This window comes from Cervus elaphus, chromosome 18, assembly GCF_910594005.1.
Source record: "Cervus elaphus chromosome 18, mCerEla1.1, whole genome shotgun sequence".
Lineage (NCBI taxonomy): Eukaryota > Metazoa > Chordata > Mammalia > Artiodactyla > Cervidae > Cervus > Cervus elaphus.
The window spans coordinates 65,130,323-65,156,595 of record NC_057832.1 but is presented as its reverse complement, the minus strand read 5'-3'; the positions used below and the strand labels follow the sequence as shown (position 1 = coordinate 65,156,595).

Below are 26,273 nucleotides of genomic sequence, written 5' to 3'. Positions count from 1 at the left end.
TCTAAGTGAGAAAACTAAGGCACAGACACACTGACTATCTAACCAAGGTTACCCTTCGTTTGAAACGGCAGTGCAAGGATTCAGCTCAGGCTGTTTATGTGCTTAGTCATCATACTAAAAAAAGAGGTGAATTAAAAGACTGTTGTTTTTTTTTTTTTTTTTCTGTTTGGCTTCTCTGATAGAGATTATGACAATTGCCGAAATCTTTATTACTTAGCACCTTTTATTTGATTACTTCTAGTTCTAGTTCCAAGGAAAAATATTGCTATCTTAGGAAAGGGTATCACACAGAGCAAATTTTAAGAGAATTTCTTCAGTGTGACTCACTTGTGAGATAATTACAGGGCTGCCACATCTCTAGCTTTTCACTCGACTCCAGTGACCTAAACCCCAGATAAAGCATTCACTAAATTTCCCCCTCAAACTTAGTTGGATCTTAACAACCTTAAGAGAGCTGACTATACTATCTTCTAAAGATGCCCTTATATAAACATCATTTGGAAATCTGAAACAATTCAACTTTTGAAACCAGTTTCAAAATTTGAAACCAGACATAAACTGTAAAAGGCCCAAATGCATTTCTAAGTAAACATTTTCTTTGATTGCCTTGCTCTGCTCTTTACTAAGCATCCTCAAAGTACTGCTTTTTCTCCCTTAAGCAAACTACAAAAATGTGAAAAATTAGAACATTTACTATTTATAAATTACTTCTGTAAATATTAGTAACTTGAAGTATGAATATGTCCTCAATCCTTCCTTCAACAAAAATGACACAGATTCACAGCAAAGAATCTCTGGCTGAAAAAATTAAAAAGCTCAGCGCTCGAAAAGCAAATCTCTATGTACTTGCACACACTCACTGTTTTGAAGCAGCCAATATCTATTATTTATTTCTGCAATGTCTTTCCTTATCTCTAGAAAGTGCTTGGGGATTTCAATTTTATGATTGTGACTATGCAAAGTTAGGATATCCTGTATTTTATTCTATGACACTCCTTTCTAATTTGGGGAAGAAATAACTTACATTTGATTCTCTTGTTCTTTATAACTATACCTGATCCCTTTGTCAGAAATAATAATGGCACAACAAAGGCAATCTTTCAGATCTGGGTAGACAGTTTTTGAATATTAAGCTTCCCAAAGATATGGGCTTCTCAAATTTGAGAATTTTTTTAAAAAAGAAACACACAATATATCAATCTCAGCACCTTCCCAAGGGTTCTTCACAAATGGCTTTTGATGAGGCCTCATCATTTTCCATGCAATAAAAGAAAAAGGTGTGATAGAAGGAACAGGGTTGAGGGAACAGCTATAAAAACCACAATCCCCCCCAAAAGAGATTTAGTCAGAAGAGAATAAAACATTCTGTTGGATACTCTAATCAGCAGCTATGTAAGGAAAAAAAACACTCAAAAGTTAACCTCAGACATTAATGGAAAGTTTATTGCATCAGGAAGAAAATGAATTCCCACATAGTATTAACTTCATACATTAAAATGAATTGAAGAAACTTATTATTCAAAAACAAAGAATGGCCTTTGGGAAACTCTGCTGCCTAAAAGGATTTAATGGTCAAAGCTTGTCTGGATATTATCATGAATTAAACTAATGAGAGGATGAAGATATTGTTAACAGGAGAGGAGCTCTCCTGAAATGCTAACCTTGCCATTCCTGTCATATGACGAGAAATCAATGCCCAAATAAAATGTGCAGCTAGAGCTATTACAGAAAATAAATGCCACAGCATTTATGGAGATAGCTTTTTCCAAAGCAAAAACATACTCGGGGTGGTAGGGTGGAGAAACAGAAAAACACTCTGGAGAAGAGAATGACAACCCACTCCAGTATTCTCGCCTGAAGAATTCCATGGACAGAGGACATATTGTTCCACAAATGGAAATGAAATTAAGGCCCTGAGAATAAACTGGGAAGAATCAAAATGTAATGTTCAGTCATTTGCATATTGTGAGCCAAAATACATATACCTTTATATACATACACACATGCATATATACATATGTATACACATACATATGTGTGCATAGATGTATAAATTTTAAATGCGTACTTTATTCAATATTTTACATTATAATATATATAGGATATATGTATATTTCTGGAAAAAAAGATCAGGAAACAGGAGAACACACTATCTGGCCATCAATATCCAAAATCAAAATAATGCACGTGTAACTTTAAAAAGCATGAGAGAAGGACCATATAAAAAAGCTTAAACATGACCCTTCCTATTTTTCCTTAAAAAACAAACAAACAAACAAAAAAAGCAATCTAAGAACAATGGTCTACATGACATTCATAAAAGAAAAGCTCCAGAATTAAGAGTTTGAAAGTATGACAAAGAGAGAGTCTTCTGTTGAGGAAGGTGGCTCCATATCGCAGATGTTAGCTGTGAAAGGGAGTAAAAGAGAAGAACTCCATGACAACTATAAGAATACAGAAAAAAAAGATTGTTATACTGTGGGAAGTTGTTTTCTTCAGTTGTGCTATGAAATGGAGTCTCCAGAGGGTGGCAAGGTGGGGGAGAAGGGGAGTGGGAAGTTGGTTATGGAAAAAAAAAAAAATCAGAGTATGATTAAACAAAGAAGAGGGACAGATTACTGGAAAAGAATTGGATTTTGGCAGCAACTTAGAACAGTATAAAGGAATTTCAGGTCTTTAAAAAACTCATTTCCTTATGGTTAAACTAGAATGACAAATTAATTTTAAAATTATTAAACACATGTTTATTAATTTATTTGGTGGGTATAGCTCATAAAGACTGACGAACTTGCAGACACTGAAGCATCAACTTTTAGGACAAAGCTGAGCACTAGGTCCTTGAAACAACGGCCTCCTGAGACTGCCACTACCCTGGATGAGGTCTCCATCCCATCGGTGTCTACCTGCAGTGTTTTATACAAAAGGTACTTGAGAATTTATGAAGCAGCTTCTGGGGAAAAGTGGTGAAAGAAAGTGTAAGATAGGAAAGAGGATAGTAGATACCTTCTACAAGTATCAAAAATTTCAGGCATATAGATCTCTAAATATCATGAAGTATAAGAAAAGAGAATGTCAATTTTCATGGATTGATATTCTTGTTTAATTAATGAAACTGACTTAGATAAAAATGTGTGTAATGACTATCTTTTCTTTTTCTTCTTCATTTTATTTAACATTCCAAGATTTTCCAAAGTGCATCTCTATAATTTGAATAAGAAACAATCATTTAAAAATTCTAGCACAGATCTGACTTGACTGGCATTAGCATGAACACATTTTCAGAAGGATTTAAAATCTTCACATTTTTCTATAGGGAATCATATTGATGATACTGGGATGGAGTTTTGTCCTCTTTAATTCAGAGAAGAGGCTACAGATGCTATAATAACGGGCTCTTCTGATAAAATAATGTGGCAAAGCCAATCTCTGGAGTGTAACTCAATTACAGGGATCGCATACATGAAGAGGTATATATGGACAAATACTACATTTAATCTTCAGCCTAACTAATGATTTGGAAAACCTGAAAGTGTTCTATTGTTGATTCCTTTGATACTCCTAGAACTAATGTCTTTTCATAACTGACACACCTTTAAAAAATATTTTTCCCTTTACTGTTTTAAAACTGGCACTAGAAAAAAGAACTTTTTCTTTTATTCCTCTCAGTCAAAATTACAGAGATTGCTATTCTTGCTACAAAGTATCCTTCAATTTGATGCCCCCAAATTTCCTTCTAAGCAAAAGGCCTGTTTCTGAAATACAGGCCTACTTTCAATGTTATAAAAAATCTAAGCAGAGGAAGCCAAATTTGGGCCTTACCAAATTCAAATCTTTTCCTTACAAAGAATAACATTACATCACCCATTCTTCGCCAGGAAAAATGTTCTTACATATTTTTCACCTCTTTTTTTAAAAGGGTGCATTGGATTTTATATAATTTTATTTCAACAATGTTGATTTTCAGTGATGAAAAGACATTTAAAATACCCATTGAGAAAAGCAAATTTACAAAAAGAAAAGGTAAGTGACCTAGAATTGCCCCACAGGACTTTGTTTCTAAGAGTACTGCAGCACTCACCACAAGGAACTGTGGTCTGTTTTGCGTTATCTATCTTTCCCAATTCAACATGAGAGTTGGGAGAAGGCAAAAAATATACTTCACTCATCTTTGTACCCAAACTAGCAAAGGGACTGAAATGTAGTTATAAAAATTGATCTAAATTTTTCAGAGGCAATTTCAGTTACTCCATCTTCAGAGACTCCATATGACTCCATACTCCATATGACTCCATCTTCAGAGAATCTATCAGACCACTAATTGGTATTAATCTTCTATTTAAAATTCTTTTAACATCTCTTCCACCAGTTCACATGATGGCACATGGCTCCCTTTCCCTCTCTTCTGCATGCTAAATTCCTACACAAGTACATGTTTGTGCATGTATGTATGCATGCATGAATGTATGTTCCCCATCGTCTATGTACACGCAGACAATGAAAACCCAAGGGTTATTCATCTATTCATCTCTGTGTTCCTACCAGAATATCTATCACATAAACCACATAACAGACTACCGAGAAATGCTTATTGAATGAAATAATAGCTGATATCTAGCAAGTTTGCTGTCTGTTGATCTTGATTAAAAATAGAGCCAATTATTATCAGTTGGGGCACCAGGTGGCGCTAGTGGTAAAGAACCTACCTGCCAATGTAGAAGATATAAGAGACGTGGATTCGATCCCTGGGTAAGAAAGACCCTCTGAAGGATGGCAATGGCAACCCACTCAGTACTCTTGCCTGGAGAATCCCATGGACAGAGGAGCCTGGAAGACTAGTTTATAGGGTCACACAGAGTCAGACGTGACTGAAGCGACTTAGCATGCATGCATTCTCAGTTGTTTGAAGTGATTTCCATGTGAAATTTGGGGAACTGGACAAAGCACAATTAACTGCCAAAGTCTGTTACTAATTTAGTTTTAAGGTGGCTCAATAAGATCAGAATCTACAAACTCATGAAAGTAAATGGAAAGAAAAAAGGCAAGCAAAATACAGTCTATCACCCTTTTGCTATAAGTCTTTCATGGGTAAGTGGAACTCACAATCAGCTGCCTATTTTTTTGGACTATGCTCTTAATCAGCAGTCTCTGATTTCATAGAACACAATTTTCCATTGACTGGGGGGGTGAGCAATTTGGGGATGATTCAAGTATATTTTATTTATTGTGCACATTATTTCTATTATTATTGCATCAGCTCCACCTCAGACATCAGATCCTGGAGGCTGGGGACCCCTGTGCTGAACAATAGTCACATTTGACGTTGACCGCTCCTATCTTTTATTTCAGGGAGTAATGATCAAAGCTCTGAACCAATTTACTCCATCAATTTGCTGATGTCTAACTTTTATCCCTCAGGCTGAATTAGTGAAAATGAAGTTAACAGGATTACAAGCCTGCTACCCTCAGCAAGATGGAAGAAAAGACTGTATGAATTATCAATATACATTAGCATTATACTTTCAAAACATATGTTTATGGAATTGATCATTCATTATTAAAAGAGCTTTTCTGGTATTTAAAGAACTGATTGACTGTAAGAAGTATTTTTTTAAAAAACATTTTTCATTTAGTTCTTAGTTTATCATTTCAGTCCACTTTTCACATGTGAATAAGATGGAAAACTCAAAAAAGGAAAAGAAATAGCATATACCCATCATCTTAAACTACATAAAAACTTAATACATTATAATGTTTGACTGTAAAAAGTATTTTATTGATATATCTCGCAATTTAAGGATTTTAATATTTTTAAACATTTGTTTATTTGGCTGAGAGCTAATATCATAAGTGTTACTATTTGGTGTTTTATTTTGATTTCATCAGCATTTACTTTTTTTTTTTTTAATTTTATTTTTTCCGCCACTGTCCCTGATACATTCCTGCTCTGCTGGGGCTGCACATCTGGACGCTGACATCTGCAATCTCTTGGGGCTCTAGTGATCTCACCATCACCATGTTCATATGTCCAAACTGGTCTCCCCCGACATATTTAAGACAAACCCCTGGAGGCCAGGCCTCTGCCCCAGAATTCTGGATCCGCCACGTTTTTATAAACTGGGTGTCAGGAGGTATCGACTCCCCTTCTCCTATGGTGACGTCTTCAACAAAGGACATGGAGGGTACACTGATGTTTGGGCTCTCAAAGTCATAATAAGCGCCAATTGCTGCTTGTAGGTTCCAGTTGGTCATGTCCAGGAAGAAGGCGCAGCCGGCCGGGTTGAGCTGGAAGCCGAGCAATCGCTGAAACTCGGAGATGAGCACGTCCTTGTCCGTGGTGCCCAGGCAGCTGAACTTCTGCATCAGCTCGGGGTCCAGGTCCACGTCCATAACCTCCATGGCTGGGGCCGGACACTCGCTTCCCCGCTTCCTCACAACCAAGCAGCCGCCGCGCCGCCGGGCCCGGGGACCGGGAGGGGGCCCGCTGCTAGCTGGCGCCGCGAGCCCGCTCCGCTGAGGTAGGCCCCGGGCCTCTCACCGCCTCATCGCGGTAAACTCTCAGCCGCTCACTCGCTCTCGCGCTCCCCCGCCCACCCAGGGGATTGTCCCAACCCAGGGACGGAACCTGGGTCTCCTGCACTGTAGGAGGATTCTTTACTTTCGGCAAATAAAAAAGCGTACAACCAATCAAAATCAGATCTGATATCCAGAGACTCCAGAAGAAATATATAGAATATACTTGAACATTTTAAGCAATACCACATACTCTAAAAAACAGAAATGTGGACTGAGTTGTTTTACTAAGTAGAAAAATTACACTGGTATACATCAACACAGTCTTCTAAGTTGTAACTACGTTCTGCATCTTTATTCTTCATCTTTCCAACCTCAGTTGTGATCACTGTCTACAAGATCATATGTTTAAGTCAGTAAATATGCAGCAAAGGGTTTCACATAAAAAGGCAGATATAAGATGTAGACATGACACAGTGTCCTACTTCACAAGATACTGCGATAAAATGGAACCATCAGAAAATACGAAACATTTCATGAAAAAATGGAAGTTACATAAAAAATAAGGGCAAGCAAAATAAGAAAAGCTTATGAGAAAGCTTCATTTGATACACATCATACAGATGTCAAAGGAAAAGAACTGATTTTTACTGGAAGTGTAGTAGTTGGGGGCTGGATCCAACAAGCAGTGAGGATGAGCCAGTAGTAAAAAAAAGAAAAAGAAAACAGTCATAGAAAATTATTTTAAATTTCCATCTACGTTATGCTATGTTATGCTATGTTTTGAGTCATCATTTACATCTGTATAAAAAGAGCCACAGTTTTTTCTAGACAGAAAAACATAAAATTGATAACACAAAAAGGGCACCATTACAATTTCAAAACATTGGATTCTTCCTGGCCAATCTTATTTTAATGGTATCATCATACAAAAGAAAGAAAATTACGTGGAACAATTGAAAAAAATATTCCTCTGTCATAAACTTTGAAATATAACATTATAATGAAAAAGAGTCTCAGGAGAGATTTTGGGGAAAAGATGTATTCTTCAATAATAATTTAACTTGGCCTGAATTCATAAGAATATCCCTTAGTTTTGCAAATTGCCTCCAATTTGCCAAGAGCCATTCTTTTATGCTGGCTTAAAATAAGCAAAGATTACACAAGTACCATGTGCCATCCTAAATAAGGAAAGAGGAAAAAAACAAGTACAATATGGTATTTAAACAGCTGTGTGAAGATCACTGGTTAAAACAAGAATCATTTTTTCAGCTGAGCTTGTTATGCTTCATTTTGCTAAATATAAACTAGTGCATCATTAAATTAACCACTGATTTGTAGACCAAAGTCCAGAGCCCCACCTGCAAATAATCCAATAAACATAATAATTTTTCAAATGCTAGTTAAACTGTCATAATTTGGGACTGAAAATGTGGAGAAAGAAGGAAAAGATGCAGAAATTATTTTGTAACTATAATGAGCAAAATGCAATTGTTTTCATTTTTTGCAGTTTTATTTGCGTGAGCCAACAATATACAACAAATAATACTTCTGTAAATACTCTAGTAAGGATTTCACACCAGTCAATTAGTGCAGATTACTGAAGAAACTCAATCTTTCGGAAACAAAAATTTTACATACTATGCAGTCAGTCTAGTGAGCATTGCAAGTACATGAGCTTGAACCAGTTGATAACATAGAGGAAAACAGAGCATAAGTTTAAAATAATTTTACTTCAAAAGGTCCATGAGGCACCATCTAATGTATCAGAGGAGTTAATTCACTATGTGGTAATTCATTGACAAAAAGTTAGCACTTATTCACATAGACTCATTTTAATCTCCTCTTTCCATTATGTTACAGGATTTTATTTCTCTATAAAGTAAATGAAACATTGTAGTAAAATATGTGATTAAGCAAATACGTTCAAAAGATAACAAATATTCATTTTTTTCGAGCCACCGTGTCATATAAACCTATTCAGAGCAGAAGTTCTTTAAGTGAGATTCATGTAGCCCTCTCATCTATCAAAAAGTTCAACAGAGGGAACTGGAGGAGGAGGGCCCATGTATTTGGATGGAAAAGAAATCATACATTTATTTTCACTCACATCTAACTAAATGTTTAAATTTTCCTCTGTTAAGAAGGCAGACAAAAAATGACGATAGTATTAGACTGCTACTGCTAAGTCACTTCAGTCCGACTCTGTGCAACCCCATAGACAGCAGCCCACCAGGCTCCCCCGTCCCTGGGATTCTCCAGGCAAGAACACTGGAGTGTGTTGCCATTTCCTTCTCCAATGCATGAAAGTGAAAAGTGAAAGTGAAGTTGCTCAGTCATGTCCGACTCTTAGCGACCCCATGGACTGCAGCCCACCAGCTCCTCCATCCATGGGATTTTCTAGGCAAGAGTACTGGAGTGGGATGCCATTGCCTTCTCTGAGTATTAGACTAACTGTGATCAATAGAAATCACAGATAATTTGAAATACTGTTATACTCATCACTAATTCCAAAACTGAAGTACTTATTAGTAATGCTAATTTTTATTTATCATCACTATAGATATATTACTATACTGTACTATACTGGAAATTTTAAAATATTTTGTTGACTATATTTCACCTTAATTGACTTGCATAATCCTATGCAATCTATTGCATTTGAAAACATTGTGACATCCACAGACTTCAGATTGCAAAGGAGTCTACTATGTCTCAAAAAAAAAAAAAAAAATGTTAACCACCTCTGATTTTTATTCTAACATGTAAGAAAAAGGGTAAGAAGACAAGATATTCTGGAGATTAAAATTATACTTTCTGTAAATTTTTGTTTTTGTCTAGTTTTGCTTTACTTTTTAATCCCAAGAGAACAATCATTCTAGCTGAAGCCCACCAAATAAATACTGCTTTAAGCATTAACAAACACCTTCCTCTTCCACCCCTCATTGGTTCTATGAAATGTTCTTTGGTTTAAAAGTTTACAGTAATAATGGGGAAAGTATGAATTTTTTGCCCTTACTCATTTTAAAAATAACTTCAAGGTGTACTAGATTATGACAGCAGATTGCTTATAACCCTGACAATAGAGTGCTTTCTATGCCAGGTGAATGTAAACAGCTTCTTGTAATCCTGGCTGATTGATATAAGAAGGGGAAGGATTTGCAAAATCAATCGCTGTATACTGAGGACTGGAGATTAGAATGACTAGTTCTCCAAAAGAGATCACATCTGGAATGGTAGTGCAGTTGGAAGCACAACCGGATTAAACTTACAATAAAACAGCTTCCAAGGCCCATTCTCCCTTTGCACAAGCCAAGAAGGTGAGTAAAATGAGGATGTGATAAAAAAAAAAAAATCTCTGTTTTTTAATTTCTCACATATTTTATGATGGCTCTAATCTCTACAATTCCTGCGACACAGTACTTTTTGATTATTCTGCTAGACAGGAGAACATTTCCAGGACTTTCACCTGGCCCCCTCCCATAATATCCCTCATTCTATGAGTCAGAGACAATACAGCGTTCTGCAGGGTAAACACTGAGCAACTGGGACAATGACCACAAGGTAGATACACAGACTCCCTGGAACTACAGTGAGATCAACTCAATCTAGAGAGGGAAGCAGGGAAATAAATTCATCATCCGTTCACCATTTTTCCAATGTCTAATTTTCCCAAGAACAATGGTAGTGTTTTGTTTCCCTCAAAAGATTAGCTTCAAGTAAGGGTTATGTCTAGTAATTCTTAAAGGAGCTGAGAACACCCCTTTCCATAATGCTCAATCAGTCTGGTAAATAACTGAGATCCCGCTGGGAATAACCTGAGGGAAGATCTTCAGTATACATTTACAGCAATAGCAACAGCTTATGCTCAGAGGGATCTAACTCTCCCACCTTACTTAAGGATCGTGGACTTGTGAACTGGCTTAGGTCTAGAAATTTAAGAGACCATGATGCTCCATGATGGTGAATGAATTCAGGTTTCTGGTCATGAGACCCAACAGTTTCTATGCCCTTAATATGTGCTTTAAGGGTTTAGCCACCTTAATGATAAAAACCCTGGGGGTCACAAAATTCTGATTGTCACGTTGGCTCTTCTGCCCATTACAGTAACTATACCCACTTTTCCTCTGACAATTATACCTAGACACCCAGGCTCTGTCTCTAAAGGATTCCATGATTCCGTTTAAATGACAGCCCATTTCAGCGGGCTTCCCTAGTAACTCAGACAGTGAAGAATCTGCCTGCAATGCAGGAGATTCAATCACTGGGTCAGAAAGATTCCCTGGAGAAGGGAATGGCAGCCCACTTCAGTACTCTTACCTGGAGAAATCCATGGACAGGGGAGCCTGGCAGGCTACAGTTCATGGGGGTTGCAAAGAGTTGGACACGACTGAGAGACTACTAACACTTTCATTTCTTTCCATTTCAATAGCGGCACATAACATATTCCAAGGCTGTCAAAGCATAGGGGAAAATTCCATAATTTTTCCAGGACTTGAGTGCTCCCTTCACTAACACATTTCCCAATGTCTCAACAAAGGAAGTACTTGTGGGTCACACAGGATACAACCACTCTTCTCCCTCGATTTTTTTCCCTAGCAAGGTAGAGGCCATTATACAGTCTTCAAGCTGGGAAAAAATAATCCCATCAGAGATACAGGAGGGGCTGGCTCCACAATAAAGGATGGGTGAAAATGCAAGTGAAGCGTAGAGAGAACTCAGGTTTAAAACTCTCAGATTCATCTGAGTTTATCTAAGTATATTCATGTCAATTCTCATGATCCCATGTCTACTTAACCAATTCTTATCTTACATCACTAAGCTTGGGAGGCTGTGAATTCAACTTAATGTATAATACTACAAATCTCAGGGTCAAATTTGGGGTCTTAATTTCAGCTGCAGAAGAACTGTAACAATGAGGAAGACAATCTTAGTGGGCCAACATGGAGCTTGATTTCTCTCACCATACCTGAATTGAGAGTTTAAAGCCCTCAACTCATCATTTCCTTTCTAAAATTTTTCTATGCAGTCAAAAGCAACCAACTCCCCTGAGAATCCTAGGAAACATCTTTCCCACCATAAGGGTCAATTAAAACTTCCATTTGGTTTCCCAAAGCTTTGATTTTAGAGAATACTTTCAGTAAGAAGTCTCATAATCTGGGTAACTAACAGGGCATGCCAGAGCACTTCTCTGTTGAGAGTAAGACCCTACTGTGTTTAACCCCAATCAGTTAAGTAAATTTTCATCTTTGAAATCTCTTTTCTGAGACCACTTTTGATTATTATTCACTAGGATGGAAGTATTCTAGGTATTTCAAACATAGAGCAGGGAATTGATTATATAGATGTTGAACAGGTTAGAAGAAAAAATGGGAGAAGGGGGCATAACCAAAGGCACACAACAAGAACTGGGGTGCCTATCAAAGTCAGGGCACTACTACCCTGGGCTGAGACCCGCAAGCCTGAGATCATTGCCCAGCACCTGGAAACACTGCCACAGTGGCCTCTGGGGCTGTTCTGTTATTGTTCAGTGGAACCCACGTTACTCCACAGAAGTACAGAGATGCTGCATGCTGAAGTACCCCATCCAATAAAAGGAAATAAACAGTTGCTTCTTTCCTCTCACCCTCCCATCTTTCACCACTGCCTTCCTTTGACTGTACCTGACAGAGAACTTGCTTTAGCAATGGGGTCTGGCATTCATGCTTCGTATGTTTTGTATCTCTACAATGGAGTAGAATAGGTCAGGGATAGTGTTGAGAGATGATAGCCCAAGCTGGCAGGAAACCAAACAGCAATGGTTAAATTATGACCATTTTTATCCTTCATAAACCATACAAAAAGTAATCTGAATGGTAAATTGTACAGAAAAACAAGCAGCAAAGAGGTACTCAAAATGCTGGTTTCATTCTATCTTACCTTTCCTAATATTCAACAAGTATTTACTGTGTTTAGTGCACTTGACATTGTGCTAAATATGCAAAATCAATGACAGGAGTTTTACTCTACTCTGAGGAAAGAAACAAAATACTATATTATATGAACTAGTCGATTTGTACCAGGGATAAAGAAGAGAAACATGACTAATGGATGAGTCTAGGAAGGCTTCAGGAAAGAAGTGACTCTTGCAAGAAAATTAGAATTTGGGCAGAATACAGCAAGAAAGGGGTATTCCAGGTCAGAAAGACAGTATGTGCAGAGGTAGACAGACAAGACAAAGCAGGCCTGGAAAGTGGAAGAATTTTATGTAGTTGCAATATCAAGTGAGGAGTTGAGGGAGTTCAAGGGGGTATGCTAGAAAAAAAGGCTGAACTGGCTACAGTGAGCAAAGTATGACTCTGTAGCTCCTACAGCTGATCAGATGGTGTTTTACAGATTTAGACAGTAGTATTGTCAGATCTGTCTGATATGTCAAGGCTGTATATTGTCACTCTACTTATTTAACTTATATGCAGAGTACATCATGAGAAATGCTGAGCTCGATGAAGCACAAGCTGGAATCAAGATTGCTGGGAGAAATATCAATAACCTCAGATATGCAGATGACACCACACCTATGGCAGAAAGTGAAAAAGAACTAAAGAGCCTCTTGATGAAAGTGAAGGAGGAGAGTGAAAAAGTTGGCTTAAAACTCAACATTCAGAAAATTAAGATCATGACATCTGGTCCCATCACTTCATGGCAAATAGATGGGGAAACAATGGCAGACTTTATTTTTTGGGGCTCCAAAATCACTGCAGATGGTGACTACAGCCATGAAATTAAAAGAGGCTTGCTTCTTGGAAGAAAAGTCATGGCCAACCTAGATAGCATATTAAAAAGGAGACACATTACTTTGCCAACAAAGGTCCATCTAGTTGAAGCTATGGTTTTCCCAGTAGTCATGTATATGAGAGTTGAACTGAAAAGAAAGCTGAGCACCAAAATATTGATGCTTTTGATCTATGGTGTTGGAGAAGACTCTTGAGAGTCCCTTGTACTGCAAAGAGATACAACCACTCCACCCTAAAGGAAATCAGTCCTGAATATTCATTGGAAGGACTGATGCTGAAGCTGAAACTCCAGTACTTTGGCCACCTGATGCGAAGAACTGACTCATTTGCAAAGACCCTGATGTTGGGAAAGATTGAAGGTGGGAGGAGAAGGGGATGACAGAGGATGAGATGGTTGGATTGCATCACCGACTTGATGGACATGAGTTTGGGTAAACTCCGGGAGTTGGTGATGGACAGGGAGACCTGGTGTGCTGCAGTCCATGGGCTCGCAAAGAGGTGGACATGACTGAGTGACTGAATTGAACGGAACTAAACTGATTGTCAGATCTGATTTGCATTCTAGAAAGATAACCGCCAGAGGAGTGGAGGATTAATGAAAGAAGATAACACTGAGGGGATGAAAAAGTAGGTAGCTGTTCAAGTGAAAGAAAACAGAAGTAAAGGTGCCATAAACTGAATTAATCCCCACTTGTCCTACATATGCATAGCCTAAAAAAAGCTCAGCTCTTCTCATCTTTCCTTTTGCAAGTTCACCAGCTTCTAATCAATCTGTCAGTTAAGCTCATTTCAAAACTATTAATGTATTTTCACTGACCACTTAAATAATTCTATTTCTCTGTTGAGATTAATAAAATCACCCTATAGACTCTTCCAAAGAAAAAGATGGAGACAGGTAGAATGTAAATGTAAGGAGTAACTAGTAAAAAGAATGTGAATTAGGCTGTGATATATATTCTATCTTTTATTTACCTATTTTGTCACAATCCTCTTACAGCAAATCTAACTCTTCAAAATTGTTGCTCATAAATTTTGCCATATTCTTTCATACATCATCACTAGACAAACTAGAAGTTGCCCAAAGAAAACTAAAAGGAAAATATTTTTAAGTATAGTGGCAAATCCCACCCACAGAAAAATTAAGAATCAATTGTTATTGCTTGAAAGGTCACCATTCCTCAGCACAGCACTGACTTTTTTATATCATAATAAAAGGCAATCACTTGTGACGCTATCACAGCCTGTTTTATTCTGCCAACCAGGAAAGTGGCCCTCTCCAATTGTAATTGATAGTTCTGCATAAAACCTTGTATTAACTTCTTGCTATGGAAAATTGGGGCAGTTAGGCAGAGGGAAGTCCAAACAACAGGGTAAGAAATAGAGAACTAGCCTTGACAAGTGACAGGAACATAGAACACAAGTGTTTCCTTAGCATCTTGCTTCTAATTGTATTACAGCACTTAAAATATTTGACCAAAAATTTATCTGACTTCTCCACTAGCCTATGAGAGTCCTTCGCGGCAGAAACAATTATAATTCATTCTTCATTGAACAAAGCACAGGACTGATACACAATAAACATTCAATAAATGCTTAAAGAAGAGAAGTGGAAAGTAGTAGTGAGAAGGGACACATACTGAAAGATAAAATAGGAAAAGGTCAAAGACAACATATGCCTACTCCTCTGCATTGCCCAGGGCAATCTGATCTCTAAAGAGCCCTTTCAGGGTTATCACTCATAAATAAATATTGCTTTTCATTTCAAGTATCAAAGATTAATTTAAATTTTTTTCAGTGGGATGCTGGACATAATGCATTCCCCCCCCCCAAAAAAAAGACTGATTTTTAAAGTATTTCTGAGGCTCTTAGGTTTCTTAAAAATTTACATGGACATTTTTGGGGGGCAGGGAATGTCAGATTATCTGCGTACATAACACAGTTGACTCCCCCAAATAAATCCAACCCCAGCTTCAGAGTTAAGCTCTGTTTAATCTAATCCAGGGGCTTCCCTGGTAGCTCAGTGGTAAAGAAATCACCTGCCAATGCAGGAGACATGGGTTTGATTCCTGGATCAGGAAGATCCTCCGGGGAGGGCTGGCAACCCACTCCAGTATTCTTGCCTAGAGAATCCCACGGACAGAGCAGCCTGGTGAGCTCCAGTTCACCAGGTCTTTCCTGCAAAGGGGTGGACACGACTGAGCACACATGCACACCAGGCACGCAATTTAAACAGTCAGGGCAATACCTCCTTACCACCACCAGGGCTTCAGTAATGAATGACACCAGGTTAATTTAAGCAAATGACACACAAGAAAAGGTTTCTTAGACTCTTTGAGAAAAAGGGGGGGGGGGGGAAAGCCTTCCTTACTAGTCAACTAATGAGAACATGAGTGCTAGAGCTAATCACTCCTTCCTAGGAATGTAAGAAACAGAATAACCACTCTGGATGGAGTAGTCACAAAGACGTCGTGGAGGAGGTAAGACTCAGGCCATGCCCCTTGCCTTATTGATAGGAAAGTACCTCAAGAGTGGAAAGGAATTGTACGCAGGTGGAAAGAAAGCAAAAGCTAAAGTGAAAGTGAAGTTGCTCAGTTGTGTCCAACTCTTTGGGACCCCGTGGACTGTAGCCCATGAGGTTCCTGCATCCAAGAGTACTCCAGGCAAGAGTACTGGAGTGGGTTGCCGTTTCCTTCTCCTGCGGATCCTCCCAACCCAGAGATTGAACCCGGGTCTCCAGGATTGCAAGCAGACAATTTTACCGTCTGAGCCACCAGGAAAGCAAAGCCATATCGACAAAGCCAGGTAAGTGTTGAATGTACTCAAAGCACAAGCCAGACACCCTAACTGAAAGACTGATAGATGAAGAGGACATGGCAAAAAGTCAGTAGGAGCAAGAATCTAAAAAACAGTGTAAAAAAAATAAATAAATAAAAAACAGTGTACACATTTCATTGTGTTAAGAGCCAACAAAGTAAAATTCTTTGTTGTGATCTAAATGTACCATACAGGGACAAATACAACATTAGAGATAAAAGAAAAAATTATTCAAAAATTTTAGCAAAGAATAAAACCACTATAGTAGTTCTTATGATTCTTTAAGACTCCATTCTGAAGGGGTACAGCTTAGAATACTCCAGCTACTAGGGACTTCAACTTAACAAAATTCTTTATAAAGGAGAAGAAAAAATAAGCAATTGTTTTCAATAGATGATTGAAGAAAGGGAAAATTAAGAAATGAATGAGTATATCTGATAGTATTATCTCATATATTTATATGCTCAAGTAAAAACTTTATCTTCATATTTATAAGCAATTATAAAGGCACATTCGTAAAGGACCTCACCTATACGATCTCTATCAATTCTCCCAACTTGGTAACAGAATTATTGCCTCCTCATCCAGGCATGAAAACTGACTCAAGGGGTTAATTGGACGTAGAAAACCCAAATTCTTATTCAGGCCTCAGACCCTAAATTCTTTAGCCACTCCTGAATGTTATCTAAAAGATACATATGATATAAAATTGAACAATATCTAAAGCCACTCTGATCTAAATGATGACTAATTATCAGTGCATCATTATTGATATTTAGACCTATTGTACAAAGAAAGATTCAGCCAAGTTTAATGTGATTTGGCTGAACATAAGATTTACATGTTAAGATCCAACATTAAATATGCAAAGAATGTTACACAACTCCCTCGAAATTGGGGTTTATCACTCAGAGAGACCCTAAATATTCAGCATTTTGAAGACCTAAAAGTAATAAAGCAAAGGAATAAACTAGTAATAAAATATTCAAAGGTCTCAAAATTAAAAGCAAACATTCTTAGTAAAGAGTGTATGAGATTTTATGTAACTCTTTAATTTGTAAATTAAAAAAAACCACAGAAATCAACAATTCATCTTCACTTTCTCAAGTCTAATTACCATGGCCTAAAAAGATCATTATAAGGCTGCTGGGAACAACCTGTCAATCACTGATTTCACAAGGTTAGTAAAGGCAATTTATTTTTTGTCAAACTAAGGAAAATTTCAGTCTCTTACAATTCTTTAAACCTATTAAAAATAAGATTTTTTATGTTTGTGAATTTAACATTTCATTACTTCCTAAACTACTCAGAGTTAAATCAAACTAAAAATGTCAAGAAAGGCTGAATACAGTTCGTTATCAGTTCCATACATTCTGTTTGTTTTTTAAAAAAAGATTATCAAGTAGACAGTTACACTATAAAAATATTCATTTTTTTCCAACCTTCCCTTTGATGAGCACCATGTTAACTATTTACAGAATATAAATGGTATTTTTAATGCAATCCTTATAATGCTATACTTATCCAAGCTACGGAAGACTGGAGAAATAGAAACCATGTTAGCATGTGATTCTGCAGTTGTGCTTTCCAATATTGGCCAGAAGCTAAAAAGTTAAAATGTGAAAGAGGGCCACAGGTGCCAGGAGAGGACCTTGAAGGGGCCTGAGTATCAGTGGAATTGAAAAGCAGATGGATTCTGCCCACAAAGCAGATGGCAGCCTTGCCCCAGGCTGCCTGGTTAATACAGATGTGAAAGCTGAGAGGGTACTTGGGTTCCTTACAAAGACCAACAGAGAGTTTGAGTACACAAATAAAATTTCAAATGGAGTACAAGGGAAACAGGGGTTGAAATCTGGTAGTAACAGATAGCAGCTATAGGCAGATCTCTAAAGGAAGAAGAGAAAGGGAGATCTGTGAAAAGATTTCATTACAAAAGTTATCACAAGAAGCCTCAGATCAGACATGAAACAACAGCAGCCTTCAACAGGACTGAACCTCAACCAAAATATTCATTGTAGGACACCGGTATGGCTCAGATCAAACCACAAAGCAGTTTTCTAGTTCTGCTATGTGGCAAACTTGAAGATAGCACTCAGAGACAATGATCCATAGATACCGGTTCTAGGAACTCCCATAAATAACATGATGCAGCACAATTAGTTCTCTGTATTCACAAATGGACCCATGGATAGGAGGACTGACTATACCTATAACACAATTAGGAAAGATTTCTCTTAGTTAACAGTGTCATTGTTGTTTAGCTGCTAAGTCATGTCCAACTCTTTGTGACCCCATGGACTGAATGTAGCCTGCCAGGCTCCTCTGTTCATGGCATTTCCCAGGCAAGAATACTGGAGTGGGTTGCCATTAATTAAATAGATTCTTTTAAAAATATTTTAGTTACTAAAGTAGAACTATGAAATAACTGCTATTATTTACATTTCAAGTGTGGAAATAATTCTTTCAAACCTATTATAGAGCAAATATATTGTCTGTTTTTCACAAGATTCAGTGTTATGCAGACTGTACTGAATAACTCTAAGATTAGTTGGCTAGTCAGCCAGAAGTTAGCCATCTATAGCAACTATTTCTTTGTATTATTATCTTAAATTTTGTCCACACATTGTGGTAACTAAAGAAGAAATTATCCCTCTCCCATGCCATCATAGTAATCAAAACATCACCATGTGCCTTAAGGTAAGAGACTCCATTAGACTTTGAGAGTCTGAGTAGAAGCTACCAAATCTGTCTGTGGGAGAGTAAAGCAGAGGGCATCCTGACACTTTCAGGACTTTGTGAGGAATCATTTGTAATCATGTCACACTCAACAGGGTGCTGAGAGCATTCTTTTTTCACCCTCACAGCATCGAGAGAACTGTTCAGCGATATCAAGCCATGACCCTGATGTTTTACGGCATAAAGACCATAGTTTAAGTCCTCATAAGTGCTAAACGCCATCTCTACACAAGAAGTAGAATATTCTTCTATACTAATGTGCTACATATTATAGACTTCTCCAGCATGTTCAAAGGACTTTCCTAGTGGCTCAGTGGTAAAGAATCCGCCTGCCAAGCAGGAGATGCAGGTTCCATCCCTGGGTTGGGAAGATCCCCTGCAGAAGGAAATGGCAACCCACTCCAGTATTCTTGCCAGGGAAATCCCATGGAGAAAGGAGCCTGGCCAGCTACACCAAGGGGTTGCAAAAGAGCTGGACACAACCTAGTGACTAAGTAACAACAACATGTTTCAAATGTGATACAATGTTATTTCCCAAAGAGTAAAAAATTTACAGAAAAGCAGATCCAAATAGGACTCATTTTGCCTTGTGAGATGGAATGGATTGGCGTAGGAGGTTAGGAAGCAGAGTCAGAGGAGAGTTATCAGTGAACCATTAAAATTCTCATCATCTTTCAAAGTTATATATTTGATTGTCCCAATGATCAGCCCTCAAGAATGGTCCCATAATCTGTTTCAAGGATGACTATATTCTACAGGGGTAGGTACTATTTTAAGCAAGTTTCAGTTCCAGTGCTGATCATTTAAAACCTAAGGTTGCCTAAAAAGTTAAAATAGCATATAGCATAAAAAAGGACACTGAGTAAAGAAAGGTCAGAATGCTGGCTGAAAATATACCTTCAGGGCCCACTTTCAGGCAATGCCCAAGGCCTACTGGGGAGTAACTAATGGTTAATACTTCAGGTGCAGCATTTTATAGGCAATAACAATGACTTTCTAAGAAAATCTCTAAGAAAATACTATCTTTCTCTTTCATTTATATTTTTAACTTAATTAAGCTCTTTCATTAGCTATTCATTACTGCTTATTTAGTATAAGGCCTCTTTTAAAAAGTTCCCCCGTCACCACAGCATCCCCCAGCCTGGAAAGGCATCTACTCAGAAAGAGAGGACACGCTGTTGATCCTCAGGCATCACACTCCTGAGGATTCACCAACAGTGCAAATCACACCTGGCCTGTGCACTGCTGCAGAGTGGAGAACACCTGCTCAGGCTGTCATTCCAGGACAGACACTAATTCTACACTATGAATCCAAACAAGTCCAGGCCCCCAAACCGCCTTGTCATTCATTCACCTCAGACAATGTCATCACCTTTACACATCCACCTTCTCAACCAAATCAGAAACTTAGGAGTCATCTCTGCCTCTCCTTCAACCCACAGTCAGAATTTTTGTTAGCTCTTTCGTCTCTTCACTTGCCTCCAACTGACTGTCTTAGTGTTTGCTTAAGCATTTCTAACTCAGGTGATCCTTAATCAGTTTCCTAACTGGTTTCTCTACCTCTGGTTTTATGACCCAAAAATTCATGTCCTAAAACACAGCCAGAGTAATCTTCCTAAAACTTTTAAGCAGTTCCCCATCACCTTCAGATCAAGTTCAAACTCATTAGCACAGCTTACAAGGTCATTTACGATCTCTTTACTCTCAAGCCCCCTCCCTTACCACTGCTGCTTTTCATACGGCACAGTACTACAATATTTGAAGTACTTCAGCTGATAACATGTTGAGAACAATCCATACTCTCTCAGCAGCAAGTCCCACATTGCTCAGTCCCTAGTTTCATCCAGTTTGTAGCCCTCCAAGAAACGTTCTTAGACCTCTCACATTTGACCCATCTATGTAAGGACCCTGAACTTACAATTATCACACTATATTGTACTGTTTATATTTTTTCCTCTTTTCCTACCCTGACTAAAAAAGAGAAACGACCTTATTCACATATGTTTGGAACACATGATACTCTCAAAATTTACTGAATAAAAGAATACATAAATAAACATAGGGGTGGGAGGATAGGCAAATCTGTGCTTCCTTCAAGAAAAAAAAAGAATGGCTACCAAATGTACATGAACTAGGCTAAGCCACTCCACCCAAAGAAAAAAATAACAACTAAGAGTTTGTCAGAAATTCCATGACATTCCCACTGATTCCACTAAAGTTTTCTGATGGAGAAGCTATAGAAGGATGCTGGCCTTCAGGTCTGCTTATCCTTGTTTGTCTCCCATGACACCAAATGAGAACCTGTTCAAACTCAGAGTCTCAGTCAGCACACAACTGGCTCAGGGTCAACAGAGCAAAACCTCTACTGAAAGAAAGGGATTTTAACCAAAATCCTCTTCATTACATGATTTAATCACTGCGCACTGATTTAAAAAATGACAGTAATTATAAAAAATGCTTTCCATCCATCCTGAGTGCTCCTTGGAAGCTCACAACTGCTCAGATCTCTGATTTGAGATAATGTAGTCAATGTCTTCAATGCAAATATTCTCGACTTGGGGGGAAATAACTTACAAAAATTTTTTTTTTCCTAAATGATTTGTCTTTCAGATTGAACTTCTCAGGTGTTTGTAACATATCCTGTGGGTGATATCCTTAAAAATTCTGCAAATGAAAACTGTACTCCTCAATCTAAAGCTTGGGGTTACTATGCAACTCTGCCCTAAATCTTTAATTTCAGAAATCCTTCAATATAAACATCTGAATGTGGTTTTAATTTAAGTATCCTCTTAGACTCACTCTTCAGACTACAAGAATAATAGGAAAACAATAACAGTTTATTTAATTAAGACGTGTAGAAATATACAGTGATTAGTACAGAAAAATTCATCATGCCTTTTCAAAGGTTCTGTAAAACATTTCTAAGACTACTTTCATCTTTGCCTTTGTGACTAAGTAAATTACCTTAAAATACCTTCAGTTATGATGATATAAATCCCTAATCCTAAAATGCCTGTGTTAAACTGAAAGCATAATATGCCACATTCTTCATTCACTGTACTTACAGTACTTGCCTCCATTTTTGAACCTTATAATTTCTGCAACAGAAAACAATGCCCAGAAATATCCTTGTAGGAATGTAAGATAAAGGCTTCCAATTTGTAGTTCTGCCTGCATAATTATACCTGAACATGGACACTATGACTCTAGGACTTGATATCTATCAAGCAGTTACTAATAAATAAAAAGGTGTCACAGAAATTCCTTTATGCCTGACCCACTAGGCTAGTACGTGACAAGATAAAAGATTCAAAATAAATATTCATTGAACTCAAATTAACCCCTAGACCCAATAGATGCAGAGTTTTAGTTTACACTGTAAGGATATTCAAACTGAAGAAAATACAAGCATAACTTTAGCATAATTTTATAATGGATTATGCAGACAGAAATCAGTCACTTTTTCCCCCAAATGAATGAAATGCTAAGGCAGAAAGAGATAACAAAATAATTCTGGGATATAGTCAGATTTGAAACCAAAGGAGAGAAATCTCCAGGTGCCAAAAATGAAGAAGGAACTCAAACTCTGGTTGGTAACAGGAACTGAATCCAAAAATTAAAGCTATGGTTTTTCCAGTAGTTATGTATGAATGTGAGAGTTGGACTATAAAGAAAGCTGAGCGCCGAAGAATTGATGCTTTTGAACTGTGGTATTGGAGAAGACTCTTGAGAGTCCCTTGGACTGCAAGGAGATCCAACCAGTCCATCCTAAAGCAGATCAGTCCTGAATATTCACTGGAAGGACTGATGCTGAAGCTGAAACTCCAATACGTTGGCCACCTTATGCGAAGAACTGACTCACTGGAAAAGACCCTGACGCTGGGAAAGATTGAAGGCGGGAAGAGAAAGGACTAACAGAGGATGAGATGGTTGGATGGCATCACCGACTCGATGGACACGAGTTTGAGCAAGCTCCAGGAGTTGGTGATGGACAGGAAAGCATGGTATGCTTCAGTCCATGGGGTCGCAAAGAGTTGGACATGACTGAGTGACTGAACTGAACTGACCCCAATAGAGGCTATTTTAACTGTAAATAGCTGTAAATATTTTAACTGTAAAATAAAAACCTTATTTTATTACACTTTGCTTTATCATGGGCTTCATTGGTTGCTCAGATGGTAAAGAACCTGCCTGCAATGCTGGAGACCTGGGTTAGATCCCTGGATTAGGAAGATACCCTGGAGAAGAACATGGCAACCCTCTCCAGAATTCTTGCCTGGAGAATCCCCATGGACAGAGGAACCTGGAGGACTATAGCCCATGGGGCCACAAAGAGTTGGACACAACTGAGTGACTAAGCACATAATCCTTTTGCTTTATTAGGCTTCCTAGATACTATGTTTTCAACAACCTGAAGGTTTGTGGAAACTCTTTTCAAGTAAGTCTATTGTTGCCACTTTTTCCAATAGAATTACATTTTTAATTAAGGTATGTATATTAGCTTTAGTCATAAGGCTATTGGACACTTAACAGACTAACAGTATAATATAAATATAACCTTTCTATGCACTGGGAAACGAAAAAGTTTTTGTGACTTTGATTATTGCATTAGTCACTTTATTGTGGTAGTCTGAAACTTATCCACAACATCTCTAAGTACCAAATGGCTCAGGTGTTAAAGAATCTGCCTGCAATGCAGGGAACCTGGGTTTGATCCCTGGGTTGGGAAAATCCCCTGGAGAAAGGAATGGCTGACCACTCCAGTATACTTGCCTGGAGAATTCCATGGACAAAGGAGCCTGGCAGGCTACAGTTCATGGGGTGAAAGAGTCGCAACTCAACTGAGTGACTAATAATGATATTCGTGAATTAATCCTAACACTGTATTTTAGTGTATTAATGGTAATACAAAATACTGTTTTCTTATCATCATATACTAACCAAAAAACAACCCTAATTAGTAATAATATAAAACCTTTTCACCTAGAAATTAACAAAAAGCTATTAAGCAACTAATACTATAGATCACAGCAAAAGCACTTTTCTGAAGAAAATCCATAGCATTAAATGTTTAAATACATAAGTTTTGGGGGGAAAAGAAAAGAAAGTGATTTAAAATTCCACACAAAATCTAGAAATAGATTAGAGCAAAACAATAGCATGAGAAAGAAACTAATGAAAATGAAAATAGAAAAGGAGAACAAGAAGGCAGAGGGGTAGGTGGATATGGAGTACATCTCCCTCCACGGATGCATCAGGAATACATCTTCAAACACAGAAGTGCATGCAGAACACCAGGTGACAGTTGACAGGAGTACCTGACCAGAGGAAAAGAATATATAGAATCACACAAAACTTGGTAGGATGAAGAAACTAGGGGGGAAAACAGGAGTGTTAGTAGGACGGGACCTGCCCTCCGCAGGTGGGGAAACTGAAGCAGGGGTCCATTCCCACATCGAGGTCTGAGTCAGAGGAGAAACATTTCAGGCTGAGAGTGAAACAGCTGATCTGTGGCAGCCTAAATGGAATGAGAATCAGTCCTTGCTGCAGCCATACACATCCCGATTAGGGATACAAGTCCCCTAGAAGGCACAGCAGCTGCGAGCTGGAGTTTAGGGATTGTGGAGCAATCCCAGGGTGAGGGCTGCTGTTGAGTGCAGGGACAAATTGAGGAGAAGTGAGGGAGGAAACTGTAGTGGGAAAAGTCTGTGTTGAAAAGCTGGGCAGATATGGAAGCAAGGTGATACTGGTAAGTCATGCATAGCGGGTGGAGCCATCACCATAGCCTCTCTCCCCCCACACAGCAGCATCAGCAGCTGAACAATAGAAAGGCAGGCCCATCAAACACCTGAGGTACTGAACTACAGAGTAGGACCCCAGGCAAGGGAGCCCTCTAAGGGTCTGAATGGGCGGAGCTACGAAGAAAGACTGGCCAAAGAGGCCTTCTGATTGCCAGCTACAAGATGCTCAAAAAATGACTCTGATAGGGTCATCACTCCTGTGGTGGCGGTAGTCACTGTCCCTGCACATTTGGCGCAACCAGGGTCCCCGCAAACCAAGCAGCCGCAGCACCTTCACACACAACCGTCACTGGGGCAGAGCTGCCACAGGCAAAAAAAGTCTTGCATCTAGGCACACAGGGTCGCTTGAGTTGGGTCCAACTCTTTGCAACCCTGTGAACTGTGGCCTGCCAGGCTTCTCTGTCGGCAGCAGGGTTCTCCAGGCAAGAATATTAGAGCATATTGGCTAATACTGGTTGCCATACCCTTCTAGAGCACTATATTTCCTGCTGCCCTCTCCGCCAGCTCCCCTGAGTGCCTGGTGCTGCCAGAACCCCTGTGACCCAAACAGCTGCACAACCTCCACACCTGGCCCTCACAGGGGCAAACCCAAGTCCTTCAAGGCAACCTCAGGAGCAAATCCGAGTAGAAGACACATATGCAGAGGTGGAAATAAAACCACAGTTGAAACCCAGGGGCAGTGTGGGTAAGGATGTAGACCCAAAACCTTCCCACCATCTGTACAAGCTGCAGATTCAATCCACATGATCAACTAGGCAGACTCTGTGGCTATCGAATATATAGAAGGACACTGAGCATGCCCACAAAAGAAAATGCACTAGTTCTGATAGCTGTGGACATCGGAGGCAAGAACACCCAGGAGTAGGACCAAATTAGTATCTAAGCTGCCCCCACAGCAGGTCCAGAGATCAGCACAGTCTTGGAGGGCATCCTAGGGAGGGGAGGTGGACTGTGACTCCCAGCGAGGAAAAGGACTCTGACAGCAGTGACTCAAGAAAAACATTTATTATTCTTATGTTTTGACTTGTTCTGTAGATTCTTTTTTTTTTCCCCTTCTTTTTCCTCCTCTGTTGTACCTGTCAATTTTATTGGCACTATGAAATCTAATGAAGCTTTTGAGCTCTTCTTTTTCCCCTCAGTTACATTTTTTATTGTTGTCATAAACCTCTGCCTCTATGTTGTACTTTTGCAGTTCTGTGGAGTTTTCCTTTTTTTTCCTTTTCTCTTTTTTTTAATTTTAATTTTTAATTTTTTAAACCTATTATTATTTTTTCTACATTTATTCCTTTGTTTGCTTTTCCTACTGTTCCTTTCCCCTTGCAGTTAATCTTTAATGTACATAAATCTTCATCTACCTCTATTTAACTTTGCATATCTATTCTTTCTTATCTTTTCTTTCTTTCATTTCCTCTCAACATATTTGTTAGTTTTGTTTTCATTGCTTTATTCTCCACTTGGCACCTTACTTTAGTATTGTTTTCCAGTTTGTGCTTTAGTTAGTTTTGTTCTTAAATGATAAATATAATTTTTTATTTCCTTTGTTCTCCAGGTCAATCTACTATACTTTACTTTTGTTGGACTATTTTGATTTTGCTGATGGGTGTATATGTATATGTGTATATTCCATTATTTTAATTAT

At 38.4% G+C, this 26,273-nt stretch overlaps 2 protein-coding genes across 5 annotated transcripts in view; both read right to left on the bottom strand.

The window, feature by feature from the left end:
- IMMP2L (inner mitochondrial membrane peptidase subunit 2) overlaps nt 1–26,273 on the bottom strand; it is a 941,241-nt gene that overhangs the window by 685,483 nt on the left and 229,485 nt on the right. The gene's annotated exons all lie outside the window — the stretch shown is intronic.
- Nucleotides 5,874–7,492, bottom strand: LOC122674072 (protein ILRUN-like). The gene has a single exon (XM_043872111.1). The coding sequence runs from the start codon at nt 6,394–6,396 to the stop codon at nt 5,908–5,910; it is 489 nt and encodes a 162-aa protein (XP_043728046.1). The 5' UTR covers nt 6,397–7,492; the 3' UTR covers nt 5,874–5,907.